This window comes from Balaenoptera borealis (assembly GCF_965194805.1).
Source record: "Balaenoptera borealis genome assembly, chromosome: 1".
NCBI classification, from domain to species: domain Eukaryota; kingdom Metazoa; phylum Chordata; class Mammalia; order Artiodactyla; family Balaenopteridae; genus Balaenoptera; species Balaenoptera borealis.
The window spans coordinates 93,511,950-93,539,184 of record NC_138860.1 but is presented as its reverse complement, the minus strand read 5'-3'; the positions used below and the strand labels follow the sequence as shown (position 1 = coordinate 93,539,184).

At 38.7% G+C, this 27,235-nt stretch overlaps 2 protein-coding genes across 6 annotated transcripts in view; both read right to left on the bottom strand.

Moving 5' to 3' along the window:
- CSDE1 (cold shock domain containing E1) overlaps nt 1-1,192 on the bottom strand; it is a 29,166-nt gene extending 27,974 nt beyond the window's left edge. For 2 of the 4 annotated variants that reach the window (XM_082369121.1, XM_082369122.1), the window contains exon 1: nt 1,048-1,192. The gene's annotated coding sequence lies outside the window, so the exon portion shown is untranslated. The remainder of the gene's footprint in view (nt 1-1,047) is intronic. The other 2 variants (XM_082369123.1, XM_082369125.1) reach the window with 1 other exon arrangement.
- Nucleotides 1,138-25,506, bottom strand: SIKE1 (suppressor of IKBKE 1). Of its 2 annotated transcripts, XM_082369753.1 has the most exons (6): nt 25,254-25,506; nt 24,915-25,020; nt 23,887-24,029; nt 22,569-22,682; nt 8,409-20,688; nt 1,138-1,465 (listed from the first exon to the last, which is right to left on the bottom strand). In XM_082369753.1, the coding sequence occupies exons 1-5, from the start codon at nt 25,410-25,412 to the stop codon at nt 20,587-20,589; spliced, it is 624 nt and encodes a 207-aa protein (XP_082225879.1). In that variant the 5' UTR covers nt 25,413-25,506; the 3' UTR covers nt 1,138-1,465; nt 8,409-20,586. The 2 variants fall into 2 exon arrangements, with proteins under 2 accessions (XP_082225879.1, XP_082225880.1); XM_082369754.1 differs by lacking the exons at nt 1,138-1,465; nt 8,409-20,688 and adding an exon at nt 20,823-21,045 and having other exon boundaries at nt 25,254-25,505.
- Between the last annotated feature and the right edge of the window lie 1,729 nt (nt 25,507-27,235).

Sequence of the window (27,235 nt, the reverse complement as noted above, 5' to 3'; positions counted from 1 at the left end):
AACCACTGTTTAACAGTCCATACTAGAATATTTTCTCAACTTCAAATTACTATCTAATAAACAAAAGAGATCTCCACAAATCCCTACCTGAACTTCCCTATTCCTATGAACAAAGATTTCTAACTTGGACAACTGGATAGACTAAATCAATTCCCTCCAGCCTCAACTTCCCATTCAACTAGTCACCAGTCCTATTACTTCTACCATTAAAACACCTAGTGTCTACCTCTTTCTCTGCCTTTACCCTAGCTTTTATCTTCCTTACACTCTATCCATTACTCCTAACAGGTCTTCCCATCCTCAGCCTATTCCTTAAAAGTAGCACCATTTGTCTTTGAAAGATACATTTATGAATATGTAACTTTAAAATCTGAAGCAATAAACTATCTCAGGTTTGAAATACAAAATCCATTAAGCCCTTGCTTATAAACAGCTGACAACTTTCCTGAAAAATAAAGTCAAGTAGAGTGGGCCCTGTAGAACCTGCCTCCAGCAAGCCTCCCTTTCCAGTTATTCTCTCTGCCCCACAAAACTGTATTCTCTACTCCGTTCATTATAGACTACTCAACATATACCACGTGCTTTCAGATCTCCCCAAATCTGCTCATTCCGTTACTTCTATACCTCTACCAAAAACTCTTCTCCCTCTTAGCAAAGTACAACTCACCTTCAAATGTCCCTTCTCTGCAGGCTTTCTTTACCCAAGGTTACCTCAAAGACTACAAAGGGCACTCCTAACTGAAACCTAACTTCTAAATAGTACAGAGGGAGCTTTTCTTTCTAAGAGACCAATAAATCAAGAGATCTGTATATTAATAAATATAATCTGGGGTGGAAAATCCCAGTTTTGGGCATAAATATTGTCATCTAACAAAAAACAATAAACAAAATAATCTAGTGTTGATATTTTCAGACTAAGAGTTGAGAATATAAATTGTTTTCAGAATACCTTTAGAAGCAAACAGATTAAGATTTTAAATTTAACCAAGTAATTAGGAAATCCAGAATTATAAACTGATTCTTGCCAATAGGAAACGATAAACCTACCTCGCAGTGATAATCAAATATTGCACTTTCAGTAGTATTTGCTGATTCTTCTTTTTCAGCACACGTTTCAAAGGATGAAAGTTGCTAGTGTTTAAAAAAAAAAAAAAAAAAAAGAGAGAGAGCGCGCGCGCGTGCGAGAGAAAATGACCTATCAAGCTAATAAAGAATACAACTGCTGCTGCACCAGGCAATCTCACAGTACAGCACTGAAGAAAACAAAGACTACTAGCAGCGTTGGGAAGTGCTCTTTCAAAGCTGTTGAGTAGGCACAAACTTCTTGTTTCAGATCAAGTGCTGTGTCTTCAACTTAAGTGTACTCTTCTTTGGTCTTGTTGGTTGTTTCGAGGTTTGTTCCTTGCCTGATCTGAACTTGAAGCAGCAGTTTCAGGTGGTAAAGTCTGTTCTGTTACACTTCATACTAGAGATAAGAATGAAGACATTAAGTATAACTTACGTAAAAGAATCAGGGACAGAGGGTAGCTAGAGGGACAAACTCATTTCATTAACTTAGAATCAAGCAATGCAGAAAACTTGGAAGCACACACACTCAATGTCATTTGAGCAATCTCCCAAGTGCTAATGGATACCTCCTTTGGTACATACACTCAAAACCCGAAATTATTCAGTCCTTATTGACACCCCCTCCCCCAAAATAAATTCGAAGTTACATAACATAATATTCTATTTAGTGTAAGTGTTTTGTAGCTACCTAGCACTGTGTTAGGTACTAACATAAAAGAATTTCCTGCCATCAGGGAGTTTACACCCTTGTTGAGAAGAGTTATTTATACATGGAGGAAAAACTAGAATATAGGACAAAATGCCCAAAATTAATTTGCTCAACTAATATCTGGGTATCTACTACATCACATACTATTCTAGAAATACTATTGTTTATGCATCACCGTCTGTGCATCAAAGCAACATGGTAAGAGAAGGCTTTTAGTAAGAGGTAGAATATTTCAGCTTAATTTGGAGAAACAGGCAGATTTTTGAGAAAAAGAAAACAGCTGAGTATTCTAAGCATAAAATATCACATAAACCAAGCCAGAGTATACAACTAAATCCTAAGTCCCTTGAGAGCAGAGACCATGTATAGGATTTTCTATGCCTGGCATCAAGGGAGCTTTATTGCATAAGACTGTCACAAGTGTGGCTGGTTGTTTCAGAGGAATCAATAGGCTAGCCTGGCTAGAACAGAGGGCTGGGTTAAAGTGAAATGAGATATATGGTGTGACAGATGCAGTAGAGCCAGATTATGAAGTGTTTCAACTTGATATAACAGGAAACAGAGAGCCTTAGTTCTTGATGAAAGGGTATGAAATCCTGAAATCCTATGAAGGATCACTTAGTGAAGGAAACAGACATCTCATTAGAGCTGTTGCCATAAACAGATGAGGAATGTCTATAGAAGAGAAACAATTAAGATGAGAAGAGAAGTGAAATATATGTATAAATAAAATCACAGAATTGTGCTTTGTATTAGCTGTAAAAAATTATTATTTTGTAGTGCCTCAAATGTTAACTAAAATGACTTATATGGGGAAAAGAAAAGGTGGATTTGGTTTTAGATATGCTGAGAGGTGGACAGTATATTTAAGAACATCAGAAATAATGACTGTAAGGTGAGAGGTCAAACCTGGTGAAACAAAGTAGGAGAGCTCAATATTAATCACACTGATACTTACCAGTAAAATGTCACAAACAAGTTATTTAATCTCCCTGAGTTTCAGTTTCTCCTATGCAAAATGAAAAGTCAGTAACAGCTGATCTGTGGCCATTGGGTATACCTAACATTCCATGACTTTATACAGTAACTTCAAATATCAAGTGTTACATTTGTCAAATCTTTCAATTTTATTTGGATCATTCTCCTATTACCCAGACTAGATACTTCGTAGAGCAATGATTCTCAAATCACTTGGGAAGCTTTAAGACATACACATGCCCAGTCCTCACTCAAAGAGTAATTTAACTGGCCTGACGTAGGGCCACTTCTGTAATGATCTTTGATTCCTCCCTCTCCACCTACACACCCAATGTTGCAAGTCTTATCAATATTTCAAGATACCTTGTGTATTCATCTTTTGCCCTAAATGACATATTTTTAGTCCAGGGGTCTGACACATCTGCTAACTTCCAGTGTCAACCCTTTCCATATTCTGCCACATAACACTACCAGACTGATTTATCTAAAATTCCAATTTCATCTCATTCATCTCATCTCCTTGTCCAAAATCCTCAGTGATTTTTCCAGCACTCTAAATGGGAAGTTCTTAATCCTGGCTGCAAATCGAACCCACCTGGGACTTGGGGGGGGGGAAATTAGAGCCTGGATCCCACCCTGAGATTCTAATTTAACTGGGGTTAGGTCCTAGGCATTGGTATATTTTCTTTCCCACCCTGCCCCCAAGGTGTTTCTGACTTGCAGCCAGCGTTTAACGCCACCATTCAAGGTGTGTCTGTTCTATCTTTACATCTTTACCTTCTTCTGCTCTCCAGTTCTTCTAGATAGGTGCATTTTCCTCCCTAATTCTTAAACGCAACTCTTGGGAGATTCCTGAATTCTAGTCTTTGTGTATATGGGTCTTTCCACAAAGAATACATTTTGTTATCTTCAATGCAACAAAAAAAGCCTTTCTTGACCATTCCAGCACAGATTTATTACAGTAACTCCCACTGCTGGCATCATGCTTTTTGGTACCAAATCATTTCTGCACTTTACTTACATGTTTATGTATCTTGTTCCTTCAATTATATTTCAAATTTCTGAGAGACAAACTCAAGTTTATTTCTTTATCACAGCCCCCGATAGCACTTAACCAGGTACTGCTAAACTTACCACAGCAGAAAATAATACAGCAAAAGATAGTTAATCTGTAACAGCAAAAGACACAATTCAAGTTGGTAGACAGGTCCACCAACTTTAAAAGATTTTGTTTTGGTGAACTGTATAAAGTCTTAATTATCCAATCAAGAAATAACCTCTTCTTTTAAAAGATACCCATTGGGCATTTTAATAAATTTGCTATCCACTCATGCTAAGATTATTAACATTCATGGGTGGTACTGACCAATTCTTTAGCTTTAATCCTCTGAACATAAGTGTACCCCCTACAACCTCCCCCCCCCGCCCCCAAAGCTAGATGCTTAAGTCACATGAAATACAGAGTACTAATAAAAGAAACTAAGGAACAATTTAAATGTGGATCTGAGAGTCTCCCTGATTACTAAGTAATCAACTCCTTTTCCCTTTGCTCTGTATGGGAACACTATCACCATTAGTTAATTATCAATTATGTCATGCTGTTTTAGAAGTTAGTTTTCCTTTACTTGATCTGATAATCCAAACAGTCATGCCCTATTTCACCTGCCTGAAAACTATCATCACCTGTTCTGTTATTTACTGTCTCCTCCAGTTCCCTGCTTTATCGCAAAAGCTTAGCTGAAGCCGGGCACACAGTAGGCACTAAACTAATACATGTTGAACTAATACATTTATATGGCATTACTCCATCTAAAATGTTATCACATAACCCAGTTTATCATTTTGACAAATTATACTCAAAGTCTGTACAGCATTCACTTGGGAAGAATGTTAAAGAAATGCTAAACCAGTCTATAAAAGTCCCTCCACCTAACCCACTTTCTTCAGAGTACTTCCTTTGAGAATAAGAGCAAAGACCCAAATAGGCAGCACGGAACTGAAAAGGTTCTCTATTGTTGATTTATATGACTAACACTCATTCTTGCCTTAACTCCCCAGTTGGTATTTCTTAATGCATTAACCCAAGACAAGTTTAAGTATATCACATTTTTCTCTAACCTGTATAACTGAAGTGCCTAACAGGTTTTAATTCAGTTTTACTTTGGGATCTAAGGAAAAGGATAAAGTTTAGATAATTAACCACCTTAAAACAATTTAAGTCATCAACACGTTGAGCGGAAATAAGAGAAAATCAAATTGCTGCAACCATCTTTTTCTATATGTTTACTTTAGTAATAACAATTGTGCTGTTACTAGATATTTAAAATTATACACCCACCCATCACTTAACTTCTTTTACATATACTAATACTTTGAAATAGGACAATTGCCAGTGTGAAAAGAAGCTGAAGAAATGCTCCAGACACAAAAATCAAAGAATAGTGGAGACCAGCACCATCCAACAGAACTATTGTGCAAGCCACATATGTAATTTAAAATTTTCTAGTAACCATATGAACTTGAAAGAACGGTGAAACTAATTTTAATTATCTTATTTAACCAAATCCAAATGTCATCAGTTCCCACAGGTAACTGACATGTTTTTAACATCCCTGGAAATCCAATGCTTATTTTATATTACAGCACATTTCAATTCAGAACTGTGCACAGTTCAAGTGCACAATGGCCACACACAGCTAATGGCTATCACACTGGTCAGAGCAGATATAGACTGATGAGGGGAAAAAGGCATTGGCATGCCCAATAAAGCAATAGTAAATGTAAGGCCCTTGAACAAAGACCTTCACTGATAAAAGGAGGCAGTACCTAGCAAACCTGCCCATAGCAGGAGTTTGCACTTACTACATCTGAGGAGCAGAAATGCAAACAACTAACTGGTTATATATTGGCTGCAGCTGCAAACCAATGGATAGCCTACAGGTTCAACATGAATAAACTGCCGATCAATTTATTTTCAACTACACATTAATATTATACCTCAGCCTAAAAGGACATATAATGCTCCAAAAATAATCTTTCAATACACAATATTCAGTTTAATACCCCTAATAAAAAATGTAGCAAAACAGAAACATATAAGAATTCCTCTGGCTTGGCAGTATGTATGAACTGGAAAAAAGTTTTGAATTCTTTCTTTAACTAGGTACTCACACATGCAAGCAGAAAACATTCTAATACCAAGACAAAGGAATTGTTAAAAATCTTGATTTGGCAGAAAGCATTTAACAGCAAGAAATGATGGGATTCAAGAAAACAAGTCACCCCCACCACAGCAATTTCACCACTGAAGACATTCCAGCTATTAAGTCTTAAAAAATACAGTTATAATTCTTCTAGCTGTAATTCTCTATCATGAAAAATCCTACAAGTTACAGCTCTCCATAAGACAGTCTGGGTCAAAAATCTCAAAGTAGTCCCCCTTTGATTTTTGAAAAGACCAAACTAAGAAAGCAAACCAATGCCTTGTACTTATTTAACAAGATCTCAAGATTTTTGTTTTGTAATGCAGTCCTCAAATTCAACTCCTTAAAAATCTGCCCACACGGCATTTCCATGTTTAAACTACCTTGTCAAAAGTCTGGTCCTCACAACAATGTGAATGAACTTAATGCTACTGAACTGTACACTTAAAAATTAAAAAAAAAAAAAAGGTTAAAACGGTAAATTCCATTATGTATATTTTACCACAATTTAAAAGAAAATATTTTTTTAAATGTTGTAATTGTCCTGCATTGTGTGTCTTTAGATGGAGGGAAGGGAAAACAGGAGTAGGATAAAGCAGGACTACATGTCAGCTTCCACATTCTCATTTTTTATTTGCTGGGAATTTACCAGAATTTTCAACCATACTCTAGAGGTCATACTTGTCAAGTCAGAACTTATTTACAAAAAAAGAAAACCTATCTTCTGTGCCTCAAATGCTTTACTTTTCAACTCAGCTGCTATAAATACTCATCTCGATGGTAAACATCCAGAGCAGCTGCAAAATCACTCAAACCACTACCATCTCTTTTATTTCGGGCCTATGGCTAAAAGGAAAAAAAAAAAAACAAGGCTGAAAATTTATCAAGATTTTATGACTCAGGCATATGCCTATTCAAGTATAAAACCCCCTCCTTACCCAAACCAAGAATACCCAATATTGGTTAGTAGCAAAAGGGCACAAAAGTATTATACTGCCCCTCAACGTAGTATTGAAAATGCTTCCCTTCTAGAAACTCGAAAATTACTCAGCGTTTTGATATACAATAACTTATATCAGCGGGTTATAATTTGGTACCTACATTTTATAGGTTGGTAGCTCTAGTCAAGAGCTGCCAGTTCATACCATCCTGATAAAAAGCTAAGTCTCCCACAGGAAGGATTTAAAGATTTAACTACCAAAGTGCCTTTGGGCGTCCTCCCTCCTCCTTCACCCTGTCTACCAACTGTTTAAGAGGACCACATTCTTTTGCTCATTTTAGGTGCAAAACAAGGAAATTACCTCACACAACAACGTTCAGCTTTTGTATTTGCGGATTGAAGGCTGTTTTTAGAGAGGGTTCCCTGCCTCACTTGTCAGGCAAGAGAGGAGCTACTGGGTGTTTCTAAAGGAAAACCTTAAAGCAAAAAGAACCGTAGCACTAAGATTTCCTACTTATGATACATCGGATGGTTAAGAACCTCGAAAGTGTCTACGACCAGGGCTCTAAAAAACGAATTCTACATAGAATGACGAAGCCATGCCTTTCATTGCACAATATGGGCCGGGCTCTTACACCATAAGAACCAGAGTAGGAGTAAGGAGAACTCCACTGAGTTCTCACCGAGTTCGCCCTAACCCCAGGATTAGAAGGGTGAGAGCCATGTGCCTAAGTTTAGAGGCTGGTTCTCTTTCTCAAGAAGCCGAAGGGGAGGACTAGAGGGGAAGGTTGGGTGTTGAGACCCAAGATAAACAGCTCTAGGTGAATGGAAGTAAGGATGACAATTCGGCCGCACTACCGTGCCAAATGTGGCCGAGGAAAGGAGGTGTCTCTAAGCAGTTAGATGGAGCGGGGTCTCAGTCCATACACAAAGGAGGCGCCATTGCCGCACTGCGCTCTGGTACTCGTAGTCAGATCCCCAAGCAGGTGATGGCCAAGATAACCACAGGGTTCAGAGTCAGAATAGGCCCCTCTTCTATGCCTCCAGCTCTTCCAGTCTCACACAAAGGACCGCGCCACCACCCCCTCGCCCCGCCCGCCGGGACTTGTAGTTCTCGTTCCCCCCACCAAGCCGCAGAGAAGGAAGCAGCCAGACTACAACTCCCAGCAGCCTCCGCGCCCGAGCCCCGCACCCCTGCCTCCATCTTGGCTGCGGTCGGAGCCTCCATTTTCGCTCCCTCCCCCCACTTTAGTCACCGCCACCGCCACCACGCGCGACCGCCTGGCCTAGACTCTTCGTTTCTGCTCTGCAGCCCTACGTGAGGCCTAGACAGTTGAACGGGAGCCGGGTGGAAAAGCCCGGGGCAGGGACTCAGGGTGGTATCTTCTCTACCCGGAGCTCTAGGAGTGCCCACCCTGCCTCAGAAGTCTCTCCCGTTTGTCTTGGTCCTCTCATCCGCCCTTAACGTGGCTTCTTGCTACCCCCAGTTGGACCCTGAGGTCGTACTCACCCCAACAGCTCAGCGCCCCCTCTCCAGCGCCGCCATAAGCAGCACGGCCCGGTACGTAGGAATAAATCTCGCTTCTCTCGCGAGAGTTGAGGGCTTCGAGCGCGTGCACAGGAAGGGGGGGCGGGGAGCGTACCCTTAGTACGCCTGCGCACGAGGGCTCAGTGACGCCGGCCAGTGCGCTGCGCTTAACCACAACCGAGGTGGTGTCTACGTTCCCTTAGTTCCCCTCCTCCGTGAGCTGCAGGGAGCAATCTCGGTGTTTGCTGACTCCAGTGGGACGCACGGGACGGGGTGGAGGGTGACTTTCGGCGTCTCTGATCTTTGCAAACCTGATTATGTTTTAGGCCCCGAGACCAGGATAAACCTTGAAGGCGAACAATTAGGAGGGCATATCAGGAACGTCATATAAAGGATTTCTCTTTTCTCAGCGATAATCCGGAAGTTCCCCAAACCCCAGTTCCTCTTTATCCACAGTGCAAGCCTTCTTTCTCTTGCCCGCTACATTAGACTGGACTTTTATTTAATATAGAGTTAGGTTTTTAGCAAGGTAATTTGAATGCCATACGTGAGAACTTTGTTTCCCACAAACTATGTTGCTTGCAACAGACAAGAGTGAGCAAGGTAGCATAATCATTAAAAAAACAAACTCCTTCAACTGACCTTTTTAGTTAACAGAAGATCTACATAGTGTATCAGGTAATCAAAGGGGTGAATCAGTAACCGAAAGGTTGAAATCAGGGCAAATGGATGACTCATCCCACAGGGAAAGAGGGAAGGAGGAAAATGGTTAATTCTGGCCCCAGAGAAGTGCAATGAATTATATATACCTTGCCAAACGATAGAGCAGTCCCCTCTGGTGAGAGGAATGGTTTTTCACAGATTCTGTGGCTCTCTCACTCGACAATATTGGATAAAAAATGACCAGTTACGCTCCTGGGAACTCTCCCACCACTTTATTTTCCCCTTCAACACTTATTTGTCCGGCATCTTGTATGCGTCGTCGCTGGGGTGTATACTATAGTAAACACAAACAGTCATGGTTCTGTCCTCAAGGAACTTTCAGTCTAGCATCATTCAATAATCACAAAACCAAAATCTGAACATACACATTGAAATAACTGCAATGAAGGAAAGCTGCACAGCTCATTTCCGAGCAAATCATCTTGAATTATAAGAGGAGGTAGTATCTTACTTCTGATATTCAAAGATTTTTCTTTCCACCTCTGTTGCTATTGGTCTAATCCCATACCACCTCCAAGCTGCCTCTTCTTTTTGATGCCTTCCCACGCTTTCCCAGGCACAGATATTTGCTTCATTTTCAGCGCTTTCATAGCTCACTTTATTGTAATTATTAGTTTATACTAGCTAGTGATTCTTTAGGACAGGGCCTGTGACATTCATCTTTGCATCGCTCTTTCCTGACAGTGCCTGGCATAGACAACCCTCAAAAGCTTGTTGAATGAATAGCACTGAACAACAATGTAAGAATTTGTTAGAAAGTGGAGTGTTCTGTTGGGAAGTACAGAATGTAAATATGTCAACCTAGCTGTTTTGTTTCCTCTGTCCAAATCTTAAATTAAGATTTCTCCTCCCCAGCAATAGATCTCGTTTGGATATTCTAATCTAGTGTTACAGAGAAACTGCCCTGGGCTCTTGCACTAGAAATAAGGTCATGTGAAGCTGGGCTAAAAGTAGAATTAGGTCTAAGAGCACACATTCTCAAATATCACAGCAATGGGAAATGTAAAAAATAATAGCCTCACTAAATTCTATAAATACAAGTCCTATTAATAAGAATAAAGTCTCGATTTCTACCATCACACATAGCTTCTAAAGACCTTCTTAAACCATGTAACTATTTTATCATCCTCATTCTATGTCTCAATTGCCTTTAAATTCCTCCTTGGTCCATAATTAGTATCAAATTACACTTAACACAAAATGCAAATGTGTATCAATCCAGAAGCATACATTTTAGCTTCCGATGCATTCAAGTAAAAGATGGAGTAATTCACTAGTTTAAATGATTTAGTCTTAAATCATTGATTTAAATCACTAGTTTAAATGATTTAGTCTTTCTACAAGTACCACTCATAGGTTTCATTTTTAGGTAGAGGTAGGTTTCATTCTTAGGAGATCACATTTTAAGGCAATAATATTTTTTCAGATTAATCTTGAAGTCAAAAAAACCCCAAAACGTAGTTATATTTTTATGTTTATTTTTTAAACTGAAGTTAATTAAAGCAGAAGCTTGTGAAGTCACTTGGGAAACCATTTCCTATACAACAGGGTAATCATGGATTTGGGGAAGATATTTACTCCATTAAGAAATAATAATCAGAATTTAAAAGTTGCATATATTTTTGGTTGTTTATCATACTAATTTTTCTTTCAACAAACATAGACAATGAGATTGATTATAGTTGTGGGTTTTTTTTTTCTCTACCATTATCAATAAGCACATTTCTCTGGAGTCTATTTGAGAATCAAAAGCAAGCATCCTGGGCTTCCCTGGTGGTGCAGTGGTTAAGAATCCGCCTGCCAATGCAGGGGACACGGATTTGAGCCCTCGGCCGGGAAGATCCCACATGCCGCGGAGCAACTAAGCCCGTACACCACAACTGCTGAGCCTGCGCTCTAGAGCCCGCGAGCCACAACTACTGAAGCCCACGCGCCTGGAGCGCGTGCTCCACAAGAGAAGCCACCGCAATGAGAAGCCTGCATACCGCAAGGAAGAGTAGCCCCCGCTTGCTGCAACTAGAGAAAGCCCGCGCACAGCAACGAAGACCCAACGCAGCCAAAATAAAAAAAAAAAAAAAAAAAAAAAAAAAGTAAGCATCCCTTACACATTTATAAGGTTTTCTTGAGCAGCGATGGATGAGAGCGCAGGCTCAGTAGTTATGGCACACGGGCTTAGTTGCTCCACGGCATGTGGGATCTTCGCGGACCAGGGCTGGAACCCATGTCCCCTGCACTGTCAGGCAGATTCTTAACCACTGTGCCACCAGGGAAGCCCAAGGCAGAAGCTTTATATAATGCTTCCCTTTTTTAAAAAAATAAATTTATTTATTTATTTTTGGCTGCATTGGGTCTTCGTTGTTGCACGCAGGCTTTTCTCTAGTTGTGGTGAGCGGGGGGCTACTCTTCATTGTGATACGCAGGCTTCTCATTGCGGTGGCTTCTCTTGTCGCGGAGCATGGGCTCTAGGCACACGGGCTCTAGAGCACAGGCTCAGTAGTTGTGGTGCACGGGCTTAGTTGCTCCGCGGCATGTGGGATCTTCCCGGACCAGGGCTCGAACCCATGTCTCCTGCACTGGGAGGTGGATTCTTAACCACTGCGCCACCAGGTAATCCCTATGATGCTTCCCTTTAAAATGTCAACATTGTACTTAACGGAAGAATTATGTGGACATGCTAAGCTGCTGCACTGAAAGTAATCACCATAACATTTTAGCTCTGGGAATCATCCAGAGAGAAGCATGGAGCAAAGCCTATTTCAAATTTAATTAAAAATAAAACCAATTGTATTTACAATAAAATCCAAACTCTTTTACAATGATCTACAATACAAGGCCCTAAATGACCTAGTCTCTACTAAGTCTCTAACCCCTGGTTCACTGTGTTTTAATCCACTGCCACCAACATTGCAAATTTGTTCCTACTTCAGAATCCTTGCCTTTACTCTTGCCTCTGCCTGGAATGCTCTTTCCCCAAATCATCAGATATTTGGCACTTTCTTATCTTTCAGGTTTCAGCCCAAATGTTACCACCTCACAAAGATCTTTTCTAAAGTAAAAGTAACCACTATTACCATTGCTCTCCATAACAATATTAGCTTGTTTTATTGTCTTTATAACATGTATTGTTATCCAAAATTAACACATTTATGAATTTAATTTTTCATTGCCCTACTTCCTGAACGATAATGTAAGCTTCAGTTCTCTGGTTCATCATTGTATCCTCTAAACCTAGGATAGTGACTGAGATAACAGTACTTAATAAATGTTCATTGAATAAATGAATTATACTTATTTAATTAAATCTAAGACAGTATTGACTGTGTGATACATCATTATTTATGTACCAGCAAGAAGAAAATGTTGCCATTTTCACTATGACATAGGGAGTTCCTTGGCGGTCCCGTGGTTAGGAGTCCATGCTTCCATTGTAGGGGGCATGGGTTCCATCACTGGTTGGGGAACTAAGATCCTGCAAGCTGTGCTGGCGCAGCCAAAAAAAAAAAAAGCAGCGCACTATGACATAATACTTTTATTACTTAGAATTTTATATTTATTAAAAGAGCCCTTTTAAACTAATTTAGACCTAGTTTTTTAAAAAAAATTATGTCACACTTGTGTGTATATAAAGCAAGAAAAAAAGCAAAGTAAATTAGTTAAGGTATTCCTAAAACTTCTTTACTAGTCCTACTCTTCTGAATCTCCTTCTTTTTAGTAATAAATTTGAACATGTTTTTAGTTTTTATAAAATTTATTTATTTATGGCTGCGTTGGGTCTTTGTTGCTGCATGCGGGCTTTCTCTAGTTGTGGCGATTGGGGGCTGCTCTTCGTTGCAGTGCGTGGGCTTCTCATTGCAGTGGCTTCTCTTGTTGCAGAGCACGGGCTCTAGGCGTGCGAGCTCAGTAGTTGTGGCTCACGGGTTCTAGAGTGCAGGCTCAGTAGTTGTGGTGCACGGGCTTAGTTGCTCCGTGGCATGTGGGATCTTCCCAGACCAGGGCTCGAATCTGTGTCCCCTGCATTGTCAGGCGGATTCTTAACCACTGCACCACCAGGGAAGTCCCTGAACATATTTTGAAAATGCCATACATCAAGAGGCAGCATAAAAAAATAAAAAACCAACAGACTAGGAGAATATATATTTGCAACGTATAAAACTGACAATGTATTATCATGAATATATAGTAAATTAATACATATCAATCGATAAGAAAAAAAATCAAAGAAAAGGAAAATGGAGGAAAGACTTGAATGTCTATATTAAAAAAATCTCTGTATAGGCAAATAAACATTTGAAATCATGCTCAGCCTCATTAGTAATCAGGGGAATGCATATTTGTTCTGAGATAATTTTAGGCTTACAAAAGAATTAGAAATACAGCACAGAAAGTTCCCATAAACCCTTCACCCAGTTTTCTATTATGTTAATCTTACCTCACCATAGAACAATTTTCAAAAGTAGGAAATTAACTTTGACCCAATAATATTAACTACAAAATTAATTCAGGTTTCACCAGTTTTTTCTCTAATATCCATTTTCTCTCCTAGAATCAAATCCAGGATCCCAACCTACATTTAATACTATGTCTCCTTAGTTTACTCTATCCTATGACAGTTCCTCAGCTTTTCCTTGTCTTTCATTACCTAGATGCTTTGGAAAATATTGGTCAGTTATTTTGTAAACTTCCCTTAATTCGGTTTTGTCTGATGTTTCTCTTGATTAGATTGAGGTTATGCATTATTTGGAAGAATGTTACAGAGGTCATGTACCCTTCTCATTGCATTGTATCAGGGCTTATATGATGTTGAAAAGTATTATTAGTGATGTTTACCTAATCAATTGGTCAGTGTTGCCTGCCAGGATTCTTCATGGTAAAATTACTGTTTTTCCCTGTATAATAATTAAATATTGTGGTGGAGATACTTTGAGACCATACTTGATTGAACAATGTCCTGTCAAAATTCATGTCTACCCAGAAACTCAGAATGTGGCCTTATTTGAAAATAGGATCTTTGCAGATATAATCAAGTTGAAATGAGGTCATACTGGACTAGGATAAACCCTAATCCAACAACCAGTGTCCTTAAAAGAGGGAAATTTGGACACAGAGACATATAAGGAGAACACAATGTGAAGACTGAGAAGGCAGAGATTGCAATGATGCATATGGAAGTCAAGGAATGCCAGGAATTGCCAGAAGCTAGAAAAGGGGCATGGAACACATTATTCCTCAGAGCCTCCAGAAAGAACCGACCTGCCAACACCATGATTTCAGACTTCCAGCCTCCAGAACTGTGAGAGAATAGATTTCTGTTGTTTTAAGCCATCCAGTTTGTGGTAATTTGTTATGGCAACTCTGGGAAACTGATAAGAGACTATGCAAATATCCTTTTTCTGTTTGAACTTTAGTCCACTTATTTTAGCATGCATTGGTGGATCTTGCTAATAAATCTCTTTTTTGTCTCATAGATGTGCAGGTTTTTCCACACAGAAGTATTCTTGGGCCACCAAGAATACTGGTAATGCAGCATTTCCTAAGAGTGTTTCATTGTTGTCTCCAGGATTTTATTCCAAGCTGCCAGAAGCCACTGTGGTAGGCAGAATTTTAAGATGATCACCAAGATTCCTATCACCTGGTACACTTGCCTTGTATAATTCCTTCCTCTTGAGCATGGGTTGGGCTTGTAGATCTTAGAGGACATCACTTATATCTCGTCAATGGCAAAAGGGATCATTGCAAATTTAATTAAGATATCTAATCAGTTGGGTTAATCAAGAGGGAGCTTATTCTGTGTGGGCCTAACCTAATCAGGTGAGCTCTCTCTCTCTCTCTCTCTTTCTTCCCGCTCAGTGGCTGGAGACTTTATCTTGGCCATACCGGCAGCATGTGGGATCCTAGTTCTCCAACCAGGGATCGAACCTGTGACCCCTGCATTGGAAGCACAGAGTCTTAACCATTGGACCACCAGGGAAGTCCCCAGATGAGCTCTTAAAAGGGAGTCTAGAGGTAGAACGCAAGGGAAGTCAGAGATGATCTCCTGTGGGCCTTGAAGGCCTCTGAGTTCTACACCTGCAAGGAAGTGAATTTTGCCAACAACCATGTGAGTATGGGAGAGGGCCCAGAGCCTTAGATGAGATGCTAGCCTCGGATGATACCTTGACTTCAGCCTTGTGAGATCCTGAGAAAGCCCAGCTGAGCCGTGCATGGACTTGTGACTTACAGAACTGTAAGATAATAAATAGGTGTTGCTTTAAACTGCTAAGTTTGTGGTGATTTGTTACATAGCAATAGAAAATGAATACAGCCATACTCCAAATTCTTATGCTGGCACTCCTGATTTTACAGTAAGTGCTAATGGATAGTTCACAGAAAACAGCTAAACCCCCATTCCTTTCTCAAATGGTCCTTAGTTTGTTGACTGAAATATCAAGAACTTGACTTTATCCAGTCACACCACCAGGAATGCAAACCAATTTTCTTACGCTTAGAATCAACTAGATGACAACCCCTACATGTATAAGACATATCCCAATTTCAGAGACATTAAAGTATGAAATAAAAATGAATCTTAGGATCAGTAACATACAGAAATCCATTTCCAGGAGGCTAGACGAAATGTTGAGTGAATTGTAGTTCATCGAAGCTCTGAAGGTTCCACTTCCTCATAAGCATTCTTGGAGAGTGACAAAAGAAAAAGCATCATCTGCTTTCCACTATGAATATTAGTGGATAATACTCCTTAATCCACTTGGAAAGTTGCCATGAGACAACTGCAAGTGAAATAACTGCAGAATACGAAATACAACTGCTTATAGTGAAACGTGTCTAATATCAATGAGGTAGATGGAGGAAGAATTAAAAATTAGGAGTCAGATATTAGCAAGGATTTTTTAAAAAATGTATAATTTTATTATTTTATATGTATGTATCTCTTAACAATATACTGTAGTCACATGATGAAATCTAGTACATCAATGAAAATGAATGACAACTATATACAACACAATGAATCTTAGAAACATAATGAAGAGTGAAAAAAATCAAATCCCTATAGACTACTATACAGTCTAATACCACTTTCATACAGCTCAAAAAGGAGCAAAACTAAAAAATGTCACTTTAGTGTTATATACATATTTTAGGTCTTTTCTCATGTGATAAAACTATTAAAAAGAGGGAGCAGAGGGGTAGAGACAGGAGAGGAGCACAAATAAATAAATGTAACATATGGGTAATGTTCTATTTCTTAAATTAGGTTATGAATTATTATGCTTGATAATTTATTTGCATGTCACATCTTTTTATAAGTCAAAAATTACATTAAAACATAAGGGCAAAATTATGCATAATGTGTTGACAAAATTTATATTTGCATTGTTGCTTTTTAAACTATGCTTATTTTATCAGTCAGCGTTCTTAATTATAGTCAATTCAGGTTAATTTTAACAAAAAGTGATTTTATTAAAAGCTAATAATCCTCAGGTAATCCTCAGGATCTCTGGATAGCCAGAAAACCAGAATTAGAGGCTATACAACCTCTATAATCACTTCAGATCATTGCTTCAGTGAAGACCCCACGGTGTCCACTGGGGCAGAGACACTGCAGCTTACACCACTGACTTTGCTGACACTGGATACTGAATGTTGTCAGTACAGCCACTTGCTGCTCCTTCTGTGGAGGTGGATGTAGTAGCCAGTGTTGTAGTCACTGCCTTTATTCAAAGAATTCAGCATAGTTCCCTGCTTCTTTGTATCACTAACTTTTAAGGCAGAGGTATCTTCCCTGGCTGCAATGTGGCTGGGAAAACAAACATCTGACACCTTCAAATTTTTTAGGAGGGAGGAAGGCTCTGCCTCATTAGGTGATGGGTTCCCTAACTATAGTATAGGAGTTAGGATAATGGGCAGCCTAAAAAGAAATGACAGATGTCTTCTGCAGCCCATTCCTTGGCCACTCAACACCAACACACTCCTTTGGCTAATGCTTACACTTGTTAAAAACTATTCAGTGTAAGAGGACTTGTGTCAGACATTGTTAGCTGCTTTCTCAATACTCTTTCCTCTTTGCTAATAGAATACTGATTTTATTTGCGGCAGCTATGTCCCCAGCCTCCTTTGCGGCTAGAAGTGACCATGTAACAGGTCAGGCAAATAAGACAAAGGGAAGTCTGTCTGGATTTCTGGGAAAGCGTTGTGTTTCCTCATAAAAGAGAATACATATAGCTGGCATACGACATTTCCCTTTTTTTTCTGCCTTCAAACATGGACATGACTTCTGGCAGAGCAGCAACCTTCCTGCAACAAGAAAATTGCGTGAAGGCTGAAAAACAATATGCTAAGGAGGCAGATTTGAAAGACAGAACTGCACCTTTTCCTGTATGTATCAACAAAGGACTGTTAAGCACTGATTAAGCATTGTTCTTTTCAGTTGCACGCACACACTCTGAGCTACACCACTCTAGAAAACAGATGACAATTATGTCTCATTCCTTAAGACTCCATTTATTAAATTCATAATATTTTCTAATATATGGGCTGTGGTGTATCTTTTGCGCCATTAATGAAATAGATTTTCCTCTCAAGAACCACTTGAACTCTGAATAGTATTTGGCATTTAAAGGAATCTTAACTTAATGGTTAAGAATATGTTTAAGTCTGGGTTTGAATCTTGGTTTCAGTTTGGAATAATAACAACCTCCTCGTGCCTGAGTATCTGTAAAATGAGGTACAGTTGAAATGGAGATTATATAATAACTAGAAAGCACTCAGCTTTCTAGTTCTACTCATTTTGTCTCTATTGGATGCTCAAGTTGTAAATAGTCCCTCCTCTGTACTCTATACATCCTTATATTGGATTTATCACATTGTTTGCCTCTTCTACCAGATTTTTCTTCAAAAACACTGTCAATGCCTCCCCCCTGCTTTTTAAAATTCATAACTCCAAATGAAGTGCCTAACATAGTAGACTAGACAGTCTCAAACTAGTGTCCTTAGAAGTTATCTGGGATGATTATTAAAATACAAATTCCTAGATTCCATCCCCAAACTTCTATTGTAGTAGGTCAGTGAACCACATTTTGAGGAACACTAAAATAGACCTTCAATGTTTGAATCAAATATGCATAAGGTATTAATATAAGGTAATAAAGGTAGGTATCAATAATATTTACACATTTTTCCAAGATACTTCCAAACAGTTTTAATTTTATACTTTAACTTGTAATCATGTAACTTATGATTTCTAACCATGAGGAAACGTCTAAAACCATTTCAGAAACAACTATTTATAGTTATACGAACTACAATGTGATAATTAGTATTTATGAAAAACCCTGTGTACCTGACAGGTTGCTATATAAGTGAAAAATAAACCCTTGCACTTCCTAATAATTAGACTCATTACTGAGTAAAATTAGCTGATATTCTCAAAATGAGATTTTTATTAGAAAAGATAAGTTTGTATTAAAATTTTGCACACCAGTCAAGTTCCATCATCCACTGCAAAGTAAACTTTCATACCCACTCAGACCAAAGTCAAGAACATTCCTTCTCCCCTTCAATTTTCTAACTACACACTATTTTCATAGTATTAACACCAGCTAGAATTCATATTATATAGGGTGCTGAGAACTCTTGAGGCTCATGCTTCAAGCTTTTGATTTGCCAGGGGGAAAAGTTAACATTTAGATTTATCCTGGTATCTGAGATGTAAAGAACTTTACAAACAACTCTAAAGGAACATAAAGCAGATAAAGGGACACCATGTTATAGTTTAATGGGCCATTTGATTACCTTATCATTTTCACTGAAAACTGGCCATGGCAGCTGACCAATGGTATAGGGTACCTGCCTCCTGAATGGAACTGTGGAACATAGAGTGGCACTTAGGGCATATACTGCAAGGCAAATGGCTAGACTAAAAGTTTACATACTCTTAGGAAATGAGATAAAGACGTCCACACTTCGGGTGGAAATTGTTTGCAGGATTCTGAATAGAAATTTGACAAATTCAAAAATGACATATACCGATTCATTACAGCCTACCATTTTAGGCAAAGTCCTTTGGTATTACTGGGATCAGATGCTTTTAGGATATCTTGGAGAAATTCTGTTGTTTTATTTGGAGTTAATTCTTTATGGCTGTACAAAAGAAAGTTTACACCACACAAAGCACTAACAAAAAACTCTTTCTAATGATGTGTCTCTCCCATGCAGTATAGTGCTTACGGTTACTGGGAAATATTGACAGGTTTAGCATTCATTATTTCAATTATTTTTGGGCAAACCTAAATTGATAGTATTACATGAAGTAATTTATAAATTTGAAATGTGAGTAAATGGAGATGGGGGAATGAAATGATGAGTGGGCCTAGCTGACCACTTAGCATTTGAATCTCAACACAGCTTCTATGAATGTAATAAACTCTCAATAAGTGATAAAACTTTGCTTCCTTGTGAAAAATGGATCTAAAAAGAAAGCCAACTACTAGTACTAGTAATGAAAGACATCCAAGTAAGTGATGGTTCTTAATTATAAATGAAAGTTATATATAAACTGTAGAATGTAGTACCTAAGAACTATGATGTGAATAAACCTATTATATCTTCTTCACACTGGGTAAACTACCCAAGCTGAAGATTTCCTAGTAGGACAAAATTGAAAAATTGACTACTAACATCTAATAGAATAAATAAAATTATCTTTAGCATCTGAACTAAGAGCACATGTGTGCGTAAACACACACAGGACAAATTTTTCAGCATTCTTTGAACAATACGATGATTATACTACCACTAGAAAAAAAACAGTTGACTTATTTTCAAGTATGTTTCCCAGGGACTAGCAACAGGTTCTCTCAAATTAAGAGTAAAGACACCAGGCCATAAAGTGCCAACTCTTAGCACCAGAGAGACTTAAAACTTCAAAAAAGGTGAATGACATTACAAATTAGAGAATCTGCCAATCTACTTCTGTGGAATTGTATTATTTTTCTCAAATGGAAACAAATCCAGGTTTATGCCAAATAGATTGAAAAAGCTAATCTCTTTTTAAAATTTTTAAGAATTGCAATTTACAATCCTATATAAAATAAAATTGCTGGTTTATAATAAAATGCTCTAAGTTTCAGAGATATGAAAGAACAAAAATGAGCTGAAAACAGTTTATATAAATTGAGGTCCCAGAAATGAAAATTAAAAGTAGTCTCTTAGAGAAAGGAATGGTGAAACTCCGTGTATTTTAGTGAGTATTTTCACTAACATACCCAAAAACTGTTTCGTGGACAGCCACTTTTGACTGCGAATTCTAAACTGCCACTTGATACATTTAATCAACGTTAAATCAAGTCTGAGGCAAGACACTGAATGGACAATACTCGAATAGAGAGATAATAACTTCCTTCCTCGATAAACAATCTCCAGCCGTCATTCAGAAGTTGAATTATTTGATGGCTTGGGAAGCAGTGTCCATTGAGTTTTCCTTCCTGACCCGAAGAGACTCACTACTGATGGACAATAATTCTCGAAGTTCCTTATTTTCAAGCTGGAAAAAAAAAGTATATGTTCATTTCAGGTATTTTGACTGTCAAATTGTATCAGAACACGTTGTTTTGGGCCTGAAACAGAAAGCATATTATTTTAATTTTAAAAGTTTTAAGGAAACAAAAGAACTGAGAATTTCCTAAAATTCTACTTATTTATTCATTTAAAAAACATTTACTGAGTAATTTCCACATGCCACGTGTTAGGACTACACAGAAAAAAACAAGGTCCCTCTCCACTTGAGGAATTCACTGCTTGTCAAACTCTTTATGGTTCCCACAAGTTTTAGTATTGTTTCTTCTGTCTTTCAAATTCCTAATAATAATTTAACTCTGCTCAATCTTCTCTCCTAGATGTCCTACGGTTTTGGAGAAAGAAAGGAAAGGGGGAAAAGAATTACTGGGCACATAGCCAGGTATCACATGGGTGTCTTACATCTATAATCTCACACAATAGGTAGGGTAAGTACCATTGCTTACATCCATGTTCTCTTTGAGATGAGGACGCTGGCTCACAAAAGTCCAAAAACTTGTCCAAACTTAGACAACTGAGATGTGGTATTGCTGGGGTCTCAATCCAATGCCCATGTTTTTTCCACTTAAAATATTAAGTAAAATTTGTCCCACATTTCCTTAGGCTGTTTCCATAAGTGAGATAAATTAGGGATGGCATAGACAAGATCATTCTATCTTTTTAACTAACTCCTAGTTCCTAATTGGGACCTTGCCACCCTTTGATTTCCAGTTAGGGCAGTTTGCACTCTTCATCCTTATTCTCTCTGCAGGAAATTCTGGGAAGCCATAGCATTTTCAGGTTTCACTGAGAGTTAGAGCCCATGGTCATTAAACCTTGTACCATATAAAGTGCTTCCCTCAATACTCTGTATCTCTCTCCTAGCATTTATATACCATTTCATACCAAAATACTACTAGTCTTATTCCTTTTGTTAGACTCTGAGCAGGTACCCTGTCTTTTCCTCTCTAGTATTTCTCAAAGGGCCCATGACAGCATCTTGTAATAAGGAACATTCAAATCATCTACTGCAGGGGTCCCCAACCCCTGGGCCTCTGATGGCTTCTGGTCCACGGCCTGTTAGGAATCGGGCTGCACAGCAGGAGGTGAGCGAGTGAAGCTTCATCTGCTGTTCCCTGCCGCTCCCCATCGCTCACATTACCGCCTGAACCATCCCCCCATCCCCACCCCCAGTCTGTGGAAAAATTGTCTTCTACAAAACTAGTCCCTGGTGCCAAAAAAGTTGGGGACTGCTGATCTATTGTAATGCTTTTCCTTAACAATTTTATGGGCACACTAACACCCCAGGCCTTTCTTTGTAAATTATTCCCATTTTAATCAAAATATTACATGAAAATAGCTTTTTAAAAAAATCAAGACTATCCAATAAAAATTAATTTTAAAAAATCAAGACTATAAGACTTATAAAATAGACTGCAGTCCCTTTACTTTGTTTCCCAAAGGCAACCACTTTTAATAGTTTTATCTATTTCTTTTGGTATTTACTTCCATAATTCTACATAATATGCCCAGTACTGCTATTTCCTGATCATCAAGTTTAGACATTACCTATTTGAGTTCTTTTTACAGCAGATGAGTCACCTTAGCTCACGTGTATTCTGTCCCTTCCACTCTCTCTACCCTCTCAATATGATATCTCAATTTCTAGCCAATACATAGTTGGCATTTTCATTGTTTGCTGCTGATTACATTTCCTTTCTTGAAAAGGGTATGGAGGATGTAGTTTAATTTTAAATCAGACCACAAAGGAAACATCAGTACCTAACAGTGATAATACAGTGATGGCATACCTTCCAGAGTCTGAAATCTCTGTAAAATATTGTGAACCTAAAATATCAACAATCTTACCTCTAATTGTGCTAGTTTTTCCTGAATCTTACAAAATTGATCATCATCCATTTGTACTGCTTTCCTCATCACTTCTCCCATTTCACAGATTCTGTCAATCTGACTCTCAATTTCCTGTGAGGATATTAAGAATAAAAAGGTGAAAAAGTCATCTTTTTATTGATATGAAGTTCATGAAAACATGTGCATTATGATGTTAAAAGTTCATTTAATCTGTGGTACAGAGGTTACAAAGGAGTTTCACTACAATCTAAGTCCTCAGCGGTAAAGCCATAATAAAGTTATCTTGTGATATTCACAGATAATTTGTTTTCAAAAGGTCAATTCTAGTCTAACCACCCATTGGATATTGGACATTATCTCTAAGTGGCTGTTTAACTTAAATTTTAATACTTTTATTGGCAGGAAGCTTACCATACTCCAAGGTATCTTATTCTATCATTGGACATATCTCTTAGCAAGTTTTTCATAAAAGCTAAACTCTTGTCTCCTTCAAGGATCAAGTTTTCTCCTCTGGACCACAGATTATTATCTTGTCCAGATGAAAGCCATTCACATATTTAAAATATCCCTGTGCCCTATGACTTTAGTTAACTGAAGTCATTAAAATGCTTTCAATGGGATCTAAGATGAAACTTATCTTCCATAAATTCCACTGCAGTAATAGTGAGGTGTCAATCTATTAATCTAGGATTAAATGATATAGTACCTGTGAATGTACAATGACAACTCTTAAGCACTCTACAAACTTAAGAACAATTACTCAGTCTCCCAAATTAAATCATAAGCAACCAAAGTATAGAAACTATGCCATGTCTTTTTTTTTTTTTTTAAACCATACTTCGCTCTCCTAACAACATAGTATGATGCTATGTAGTTCAGTTTAATAAAAGTTTACTGACCCCCTGCTATGTGCCAAGTACTATGTTAGGGATAAAAGATGAATTCATGCTCCTTACAACCAAGGAGCTTACAGACCAGTGAAATGTACAATAATAACCACCCAAGTATTTACTGAGCACCTTCAACACTAAGTGGTATTCTGTTTGGTGGAAGAACTAACTAAGCATTCATTAACATCTTGAAAAGAGATCTTGGTGAACGGGGGAGGAACTTTAGTCTTACTCAAATAAAAGGCCCTGAGCAGCCCTTACCCCCTTCTTTCTATTCATATCTTTACAAAGCTATAGTAAAACCTACAGCAAATGTGATAAACATGAAAGGAAAACAAGCTTACTTTTCTTCAAAAGCAAACACACAATCTAAAACAATTTCAAGATTTCAATTCATTTAGAATTTATTCATCAAAGTTTCTTACTGCAGAGTGAGACTGGTGAGCTTTCAGGACTGGTTCAGCATCCACTGCTTTTTTAGCAACCATTAATTGTAACATCTGTTTCCGGTATTTGCTCATGATGAGTTCCAAAGCATCCTGGTGTTCCTCCAAGGAAACCCATAGCTCTATCAAAAAAATAAAATAACTTGGCAGTGATGTCTGAGAGATACATCCTAAAGCCAAACTCAAACAGTTGGAATTTTATGACACTTTATGTAACATTATGAATCCAAAGTTGTTAATTAGTGTTTAAGTCCACAGAACTCAACAGTTATGGTCTATGTGAAAAATATCTTTCTAGGCAGTGGCAGCATAATCTGGTAGAAACAACACGGGATGTGGCCTCAGAAGACATGAGTTCAAGTTCAGTTCTGTGAGTTACTAGATTACGACTCTTAGGCAAATCATTTAACCTCTCTGAGCCTATTTCTTATCTGCCTTGTAATAATAAAAACCTTGCTTGTCTACCTCAAAATGAAGATATGAGAATACAATGGCATGATACACGTGAAAGCCCTCTGTAAACTGATACACAAATAATTATTCATACTACTATCATTAATAATGTATTCATCAAGCCCAAGAATATACACGCGAGGATACGATTTACCTCTTCCACCTTGCACAAGGAACATAAAAAAACTTTCAATCTTAGCTTTAATGTTTATTTCAATTAATATTTAAATATTAAGTTTTAAGTCCTTGAGGATATTCTCTTGTTATGCAAGCCTCCACCTTGGGACACCTAATAAGCCATGCAATAATTCAACTGTACTAAGCACCTCTTCGATAAGCTGCCTTTAAATAAAAAATCAGAAGACCTTGAAAAGGGTAATGTAACAAACTTTACTGATACTGGGCGAGCACAGTCTAACTTTCCTGTTAAAAGTACTGACTTGGAAATACATACAGCATGTGCGCTTTTGTGACCAGTTTGTCAGTTTGGCAAGAACTTATGAAATAATACTGGATATGAAAAAATCATAACTACACAAAAAGGCCTGACCAACCTCTGTTTTCCTGCTGCAAGTCTCTAATCTGTGTATTCTCTTGGGACAGCAGAATGTGAGGTTTGTATTTGGACATGTCCTTTATATCGGATGCATCCTCTTGATACTGGACAAACAGAGACAGACTAATCGCGCAGTAAACAGAACAGCCGCAGATGCAACTTAATAGGCAGGAAGCAGAACTTCAGGTCAGCATCCTCAGCCCCGACCCCGCAGAAAGTTCTCACCACCGCCCTCTTGGACCAGGACAAAATTCCAGGCCGAATGCCCACTTTACCTCACCCTCCACCCGTCAAGTGCCCGGAACCCGAGGGCACGGACCCCTACCCTCTGCCTGACCTGGTCCGGAAGCGCTGTCCCCGCCTCCCGCATAGCGGCCACCCGCCGGTGCAGCGCCGCCGATTGATCCACTAGCGACTCGGCGGCCGCATCGTGCTCCCGCAGCCTCTCCAGTAGAGTCTTAGCGTCTGTCAGAATCTTCTCGATGGTGCAGCTCATAGCGGCCCCAGGACGACAGTCGCAGCACCGCTCACCTGTGCAATGGGTTCAGATCTCCCTGAGCCGGTCTCAGCTTTACAGACGTCACTTCCGGGTACGTTTAAAAGGCGCCTCGACGGTAGCCGCGATATGCGCTTGCGCAGTGGCAGCCTAGGCGGCTGGTGACCCGCTTCAACCCGCGGCTTTCTTGCAGTCTCGCCCAGGGCAGAGCCCCGGAGGCTTGCCCTTGCCACGCCCTTGGTTTCCTGTTTCCACAGCCTGGTGGTCAAGTTGTGTTAAGGCTGGGCTAGTCCGAATTTCTCCTTTCCCTACTGGTTTTGATTGATGTGGATTGTTATTGTAACCGTTTTAAAAAAAAAAATTTTTTTTAATGTTGGTAAAATACGCATAAAATGTATCATCTTAACCATTCAATAGTGCTAAGTACTTCAGGTTGTTGTGCAGTCATCGCTACCATTCATCTCCAAAACTCTTTTCATCTTGCAAAACTGAAACTCTGCACCCATTAGACTTTCCCTATTCTGCCTTCCTCCCAGCCCTTGGCAACCACTATTCTACCTTCTGTCTCTGTGAATTTGACTACTTTAGGTACCCCATACAAGTGGAATCATATAAATCATAATTGTCATTTTTGTGAATGGCTTATTTCACTTGGCATAATGTCCTCAAGTTTCATCCATGTACAGCAGAATTTCCTTCCTTCTTAAGGCTGAATAGTATTCATATATATATGTATATGTGTGTGTGTGTATATATATGTATATATATGTGTGTATATATATATATATATATATATACATATATATATATATATATGTATATATATATATATATATATATACACACACACAACGTTCTGTTCATCCATTCCTCTACTGATGGACCCTTGGGTTGCTTCCACCTTTTGGCTGATGTGAATAATGCTGTTATGAACACATGTATAAATATATGTTTGAATCCCTCCTTTCAATTTTTTCGAGTGTATACCCAGAAGTGGAATTGCTGGGGCATGTGGTAATTCTATTTTTAAATTTTTGAGGAATGACCATACTGTTTTCCACAGTGGCTGTGCCATTTTACGTTTTCACCAACAGTGCACAAGGGCTCCAATTTCTTCACATCATTGTAGACACTTGTTATTTTCTGGGGCTTTTTTTAATAGCCATCTTTTAAAATTTATTTATTTATTTGTTTTTATTTTTGGCTGTGTTGGGTCTTTGTTCTGTGCGCGGGCTTTCTCTAGTTGCAGAGAGTGGTGCGCGGGCTTCTCTTTGTCGTGGCTTCTCTTGTTGCAGAGCACAGGCTCTAGAGCGCAGGCTCAGTAGTTGTGGCACACGGGCTTAGTTGCTCCGCGGCATGTGGGAATCTTCCTGGGCCAGGGATCGAACCCGTGTCCCCTGCATTGGCAGGCAGATTCCCACCCACTGCACCACCAGGGAAGCCCTTAATAGCCATCTTAATGTGTGTGAGATGGAGTCATTATTTTCTGCTTACCTATTTTTTTCTGTTTTAATTCGATTATTAATTGAAAATAAATTTAACCAGAACAGCAATGACTTGTGCTGTTATATTGGTTTATGAGTTTACCTTGTCAAGCTTGTGTGTCAAACTTTGTTCTTTTTCATTAATTACTTTAATACTGTAAATACTTTTGGAGAGTCTTGTTTCAGGCAATGTTTAGTGTCTGGGAATACAGCAGAGAATGACACAAGGTCTTGGCCCTAGTTTATATATATATTTTTAACATCTTTATTGGAGTATAATTGCTTTACAATGGTGTGTTAGTTTTTGCTGTATAACAAAGTGAATAGGGAGTTTACATT

Bases quoted from the DNA above. Each gene is read 5' to 3' on its own strand.
- SIKE1 (XM_082369753.1), bottom strand. From the start codon at position 25,412: ATGAGCTGCACCATCGAGAAGATTCTGACAGACGCTAAGACTCTACTG. The intron at 25,021-25,253 runs GTCAGGCAGAGG...CTGTTTGTCCAG, and splicing joins GGACAGCGCTTCCGGACCAG to TATCAAGAGGATGCATCCGA. The intron at 20,689-22,568 runs GTAAGATTGTTG...TTTTTTTTCCAG, and splicing joins AAAAACTAGCACAATTAGAG to CTTGAAAATAAGGAACTTCG.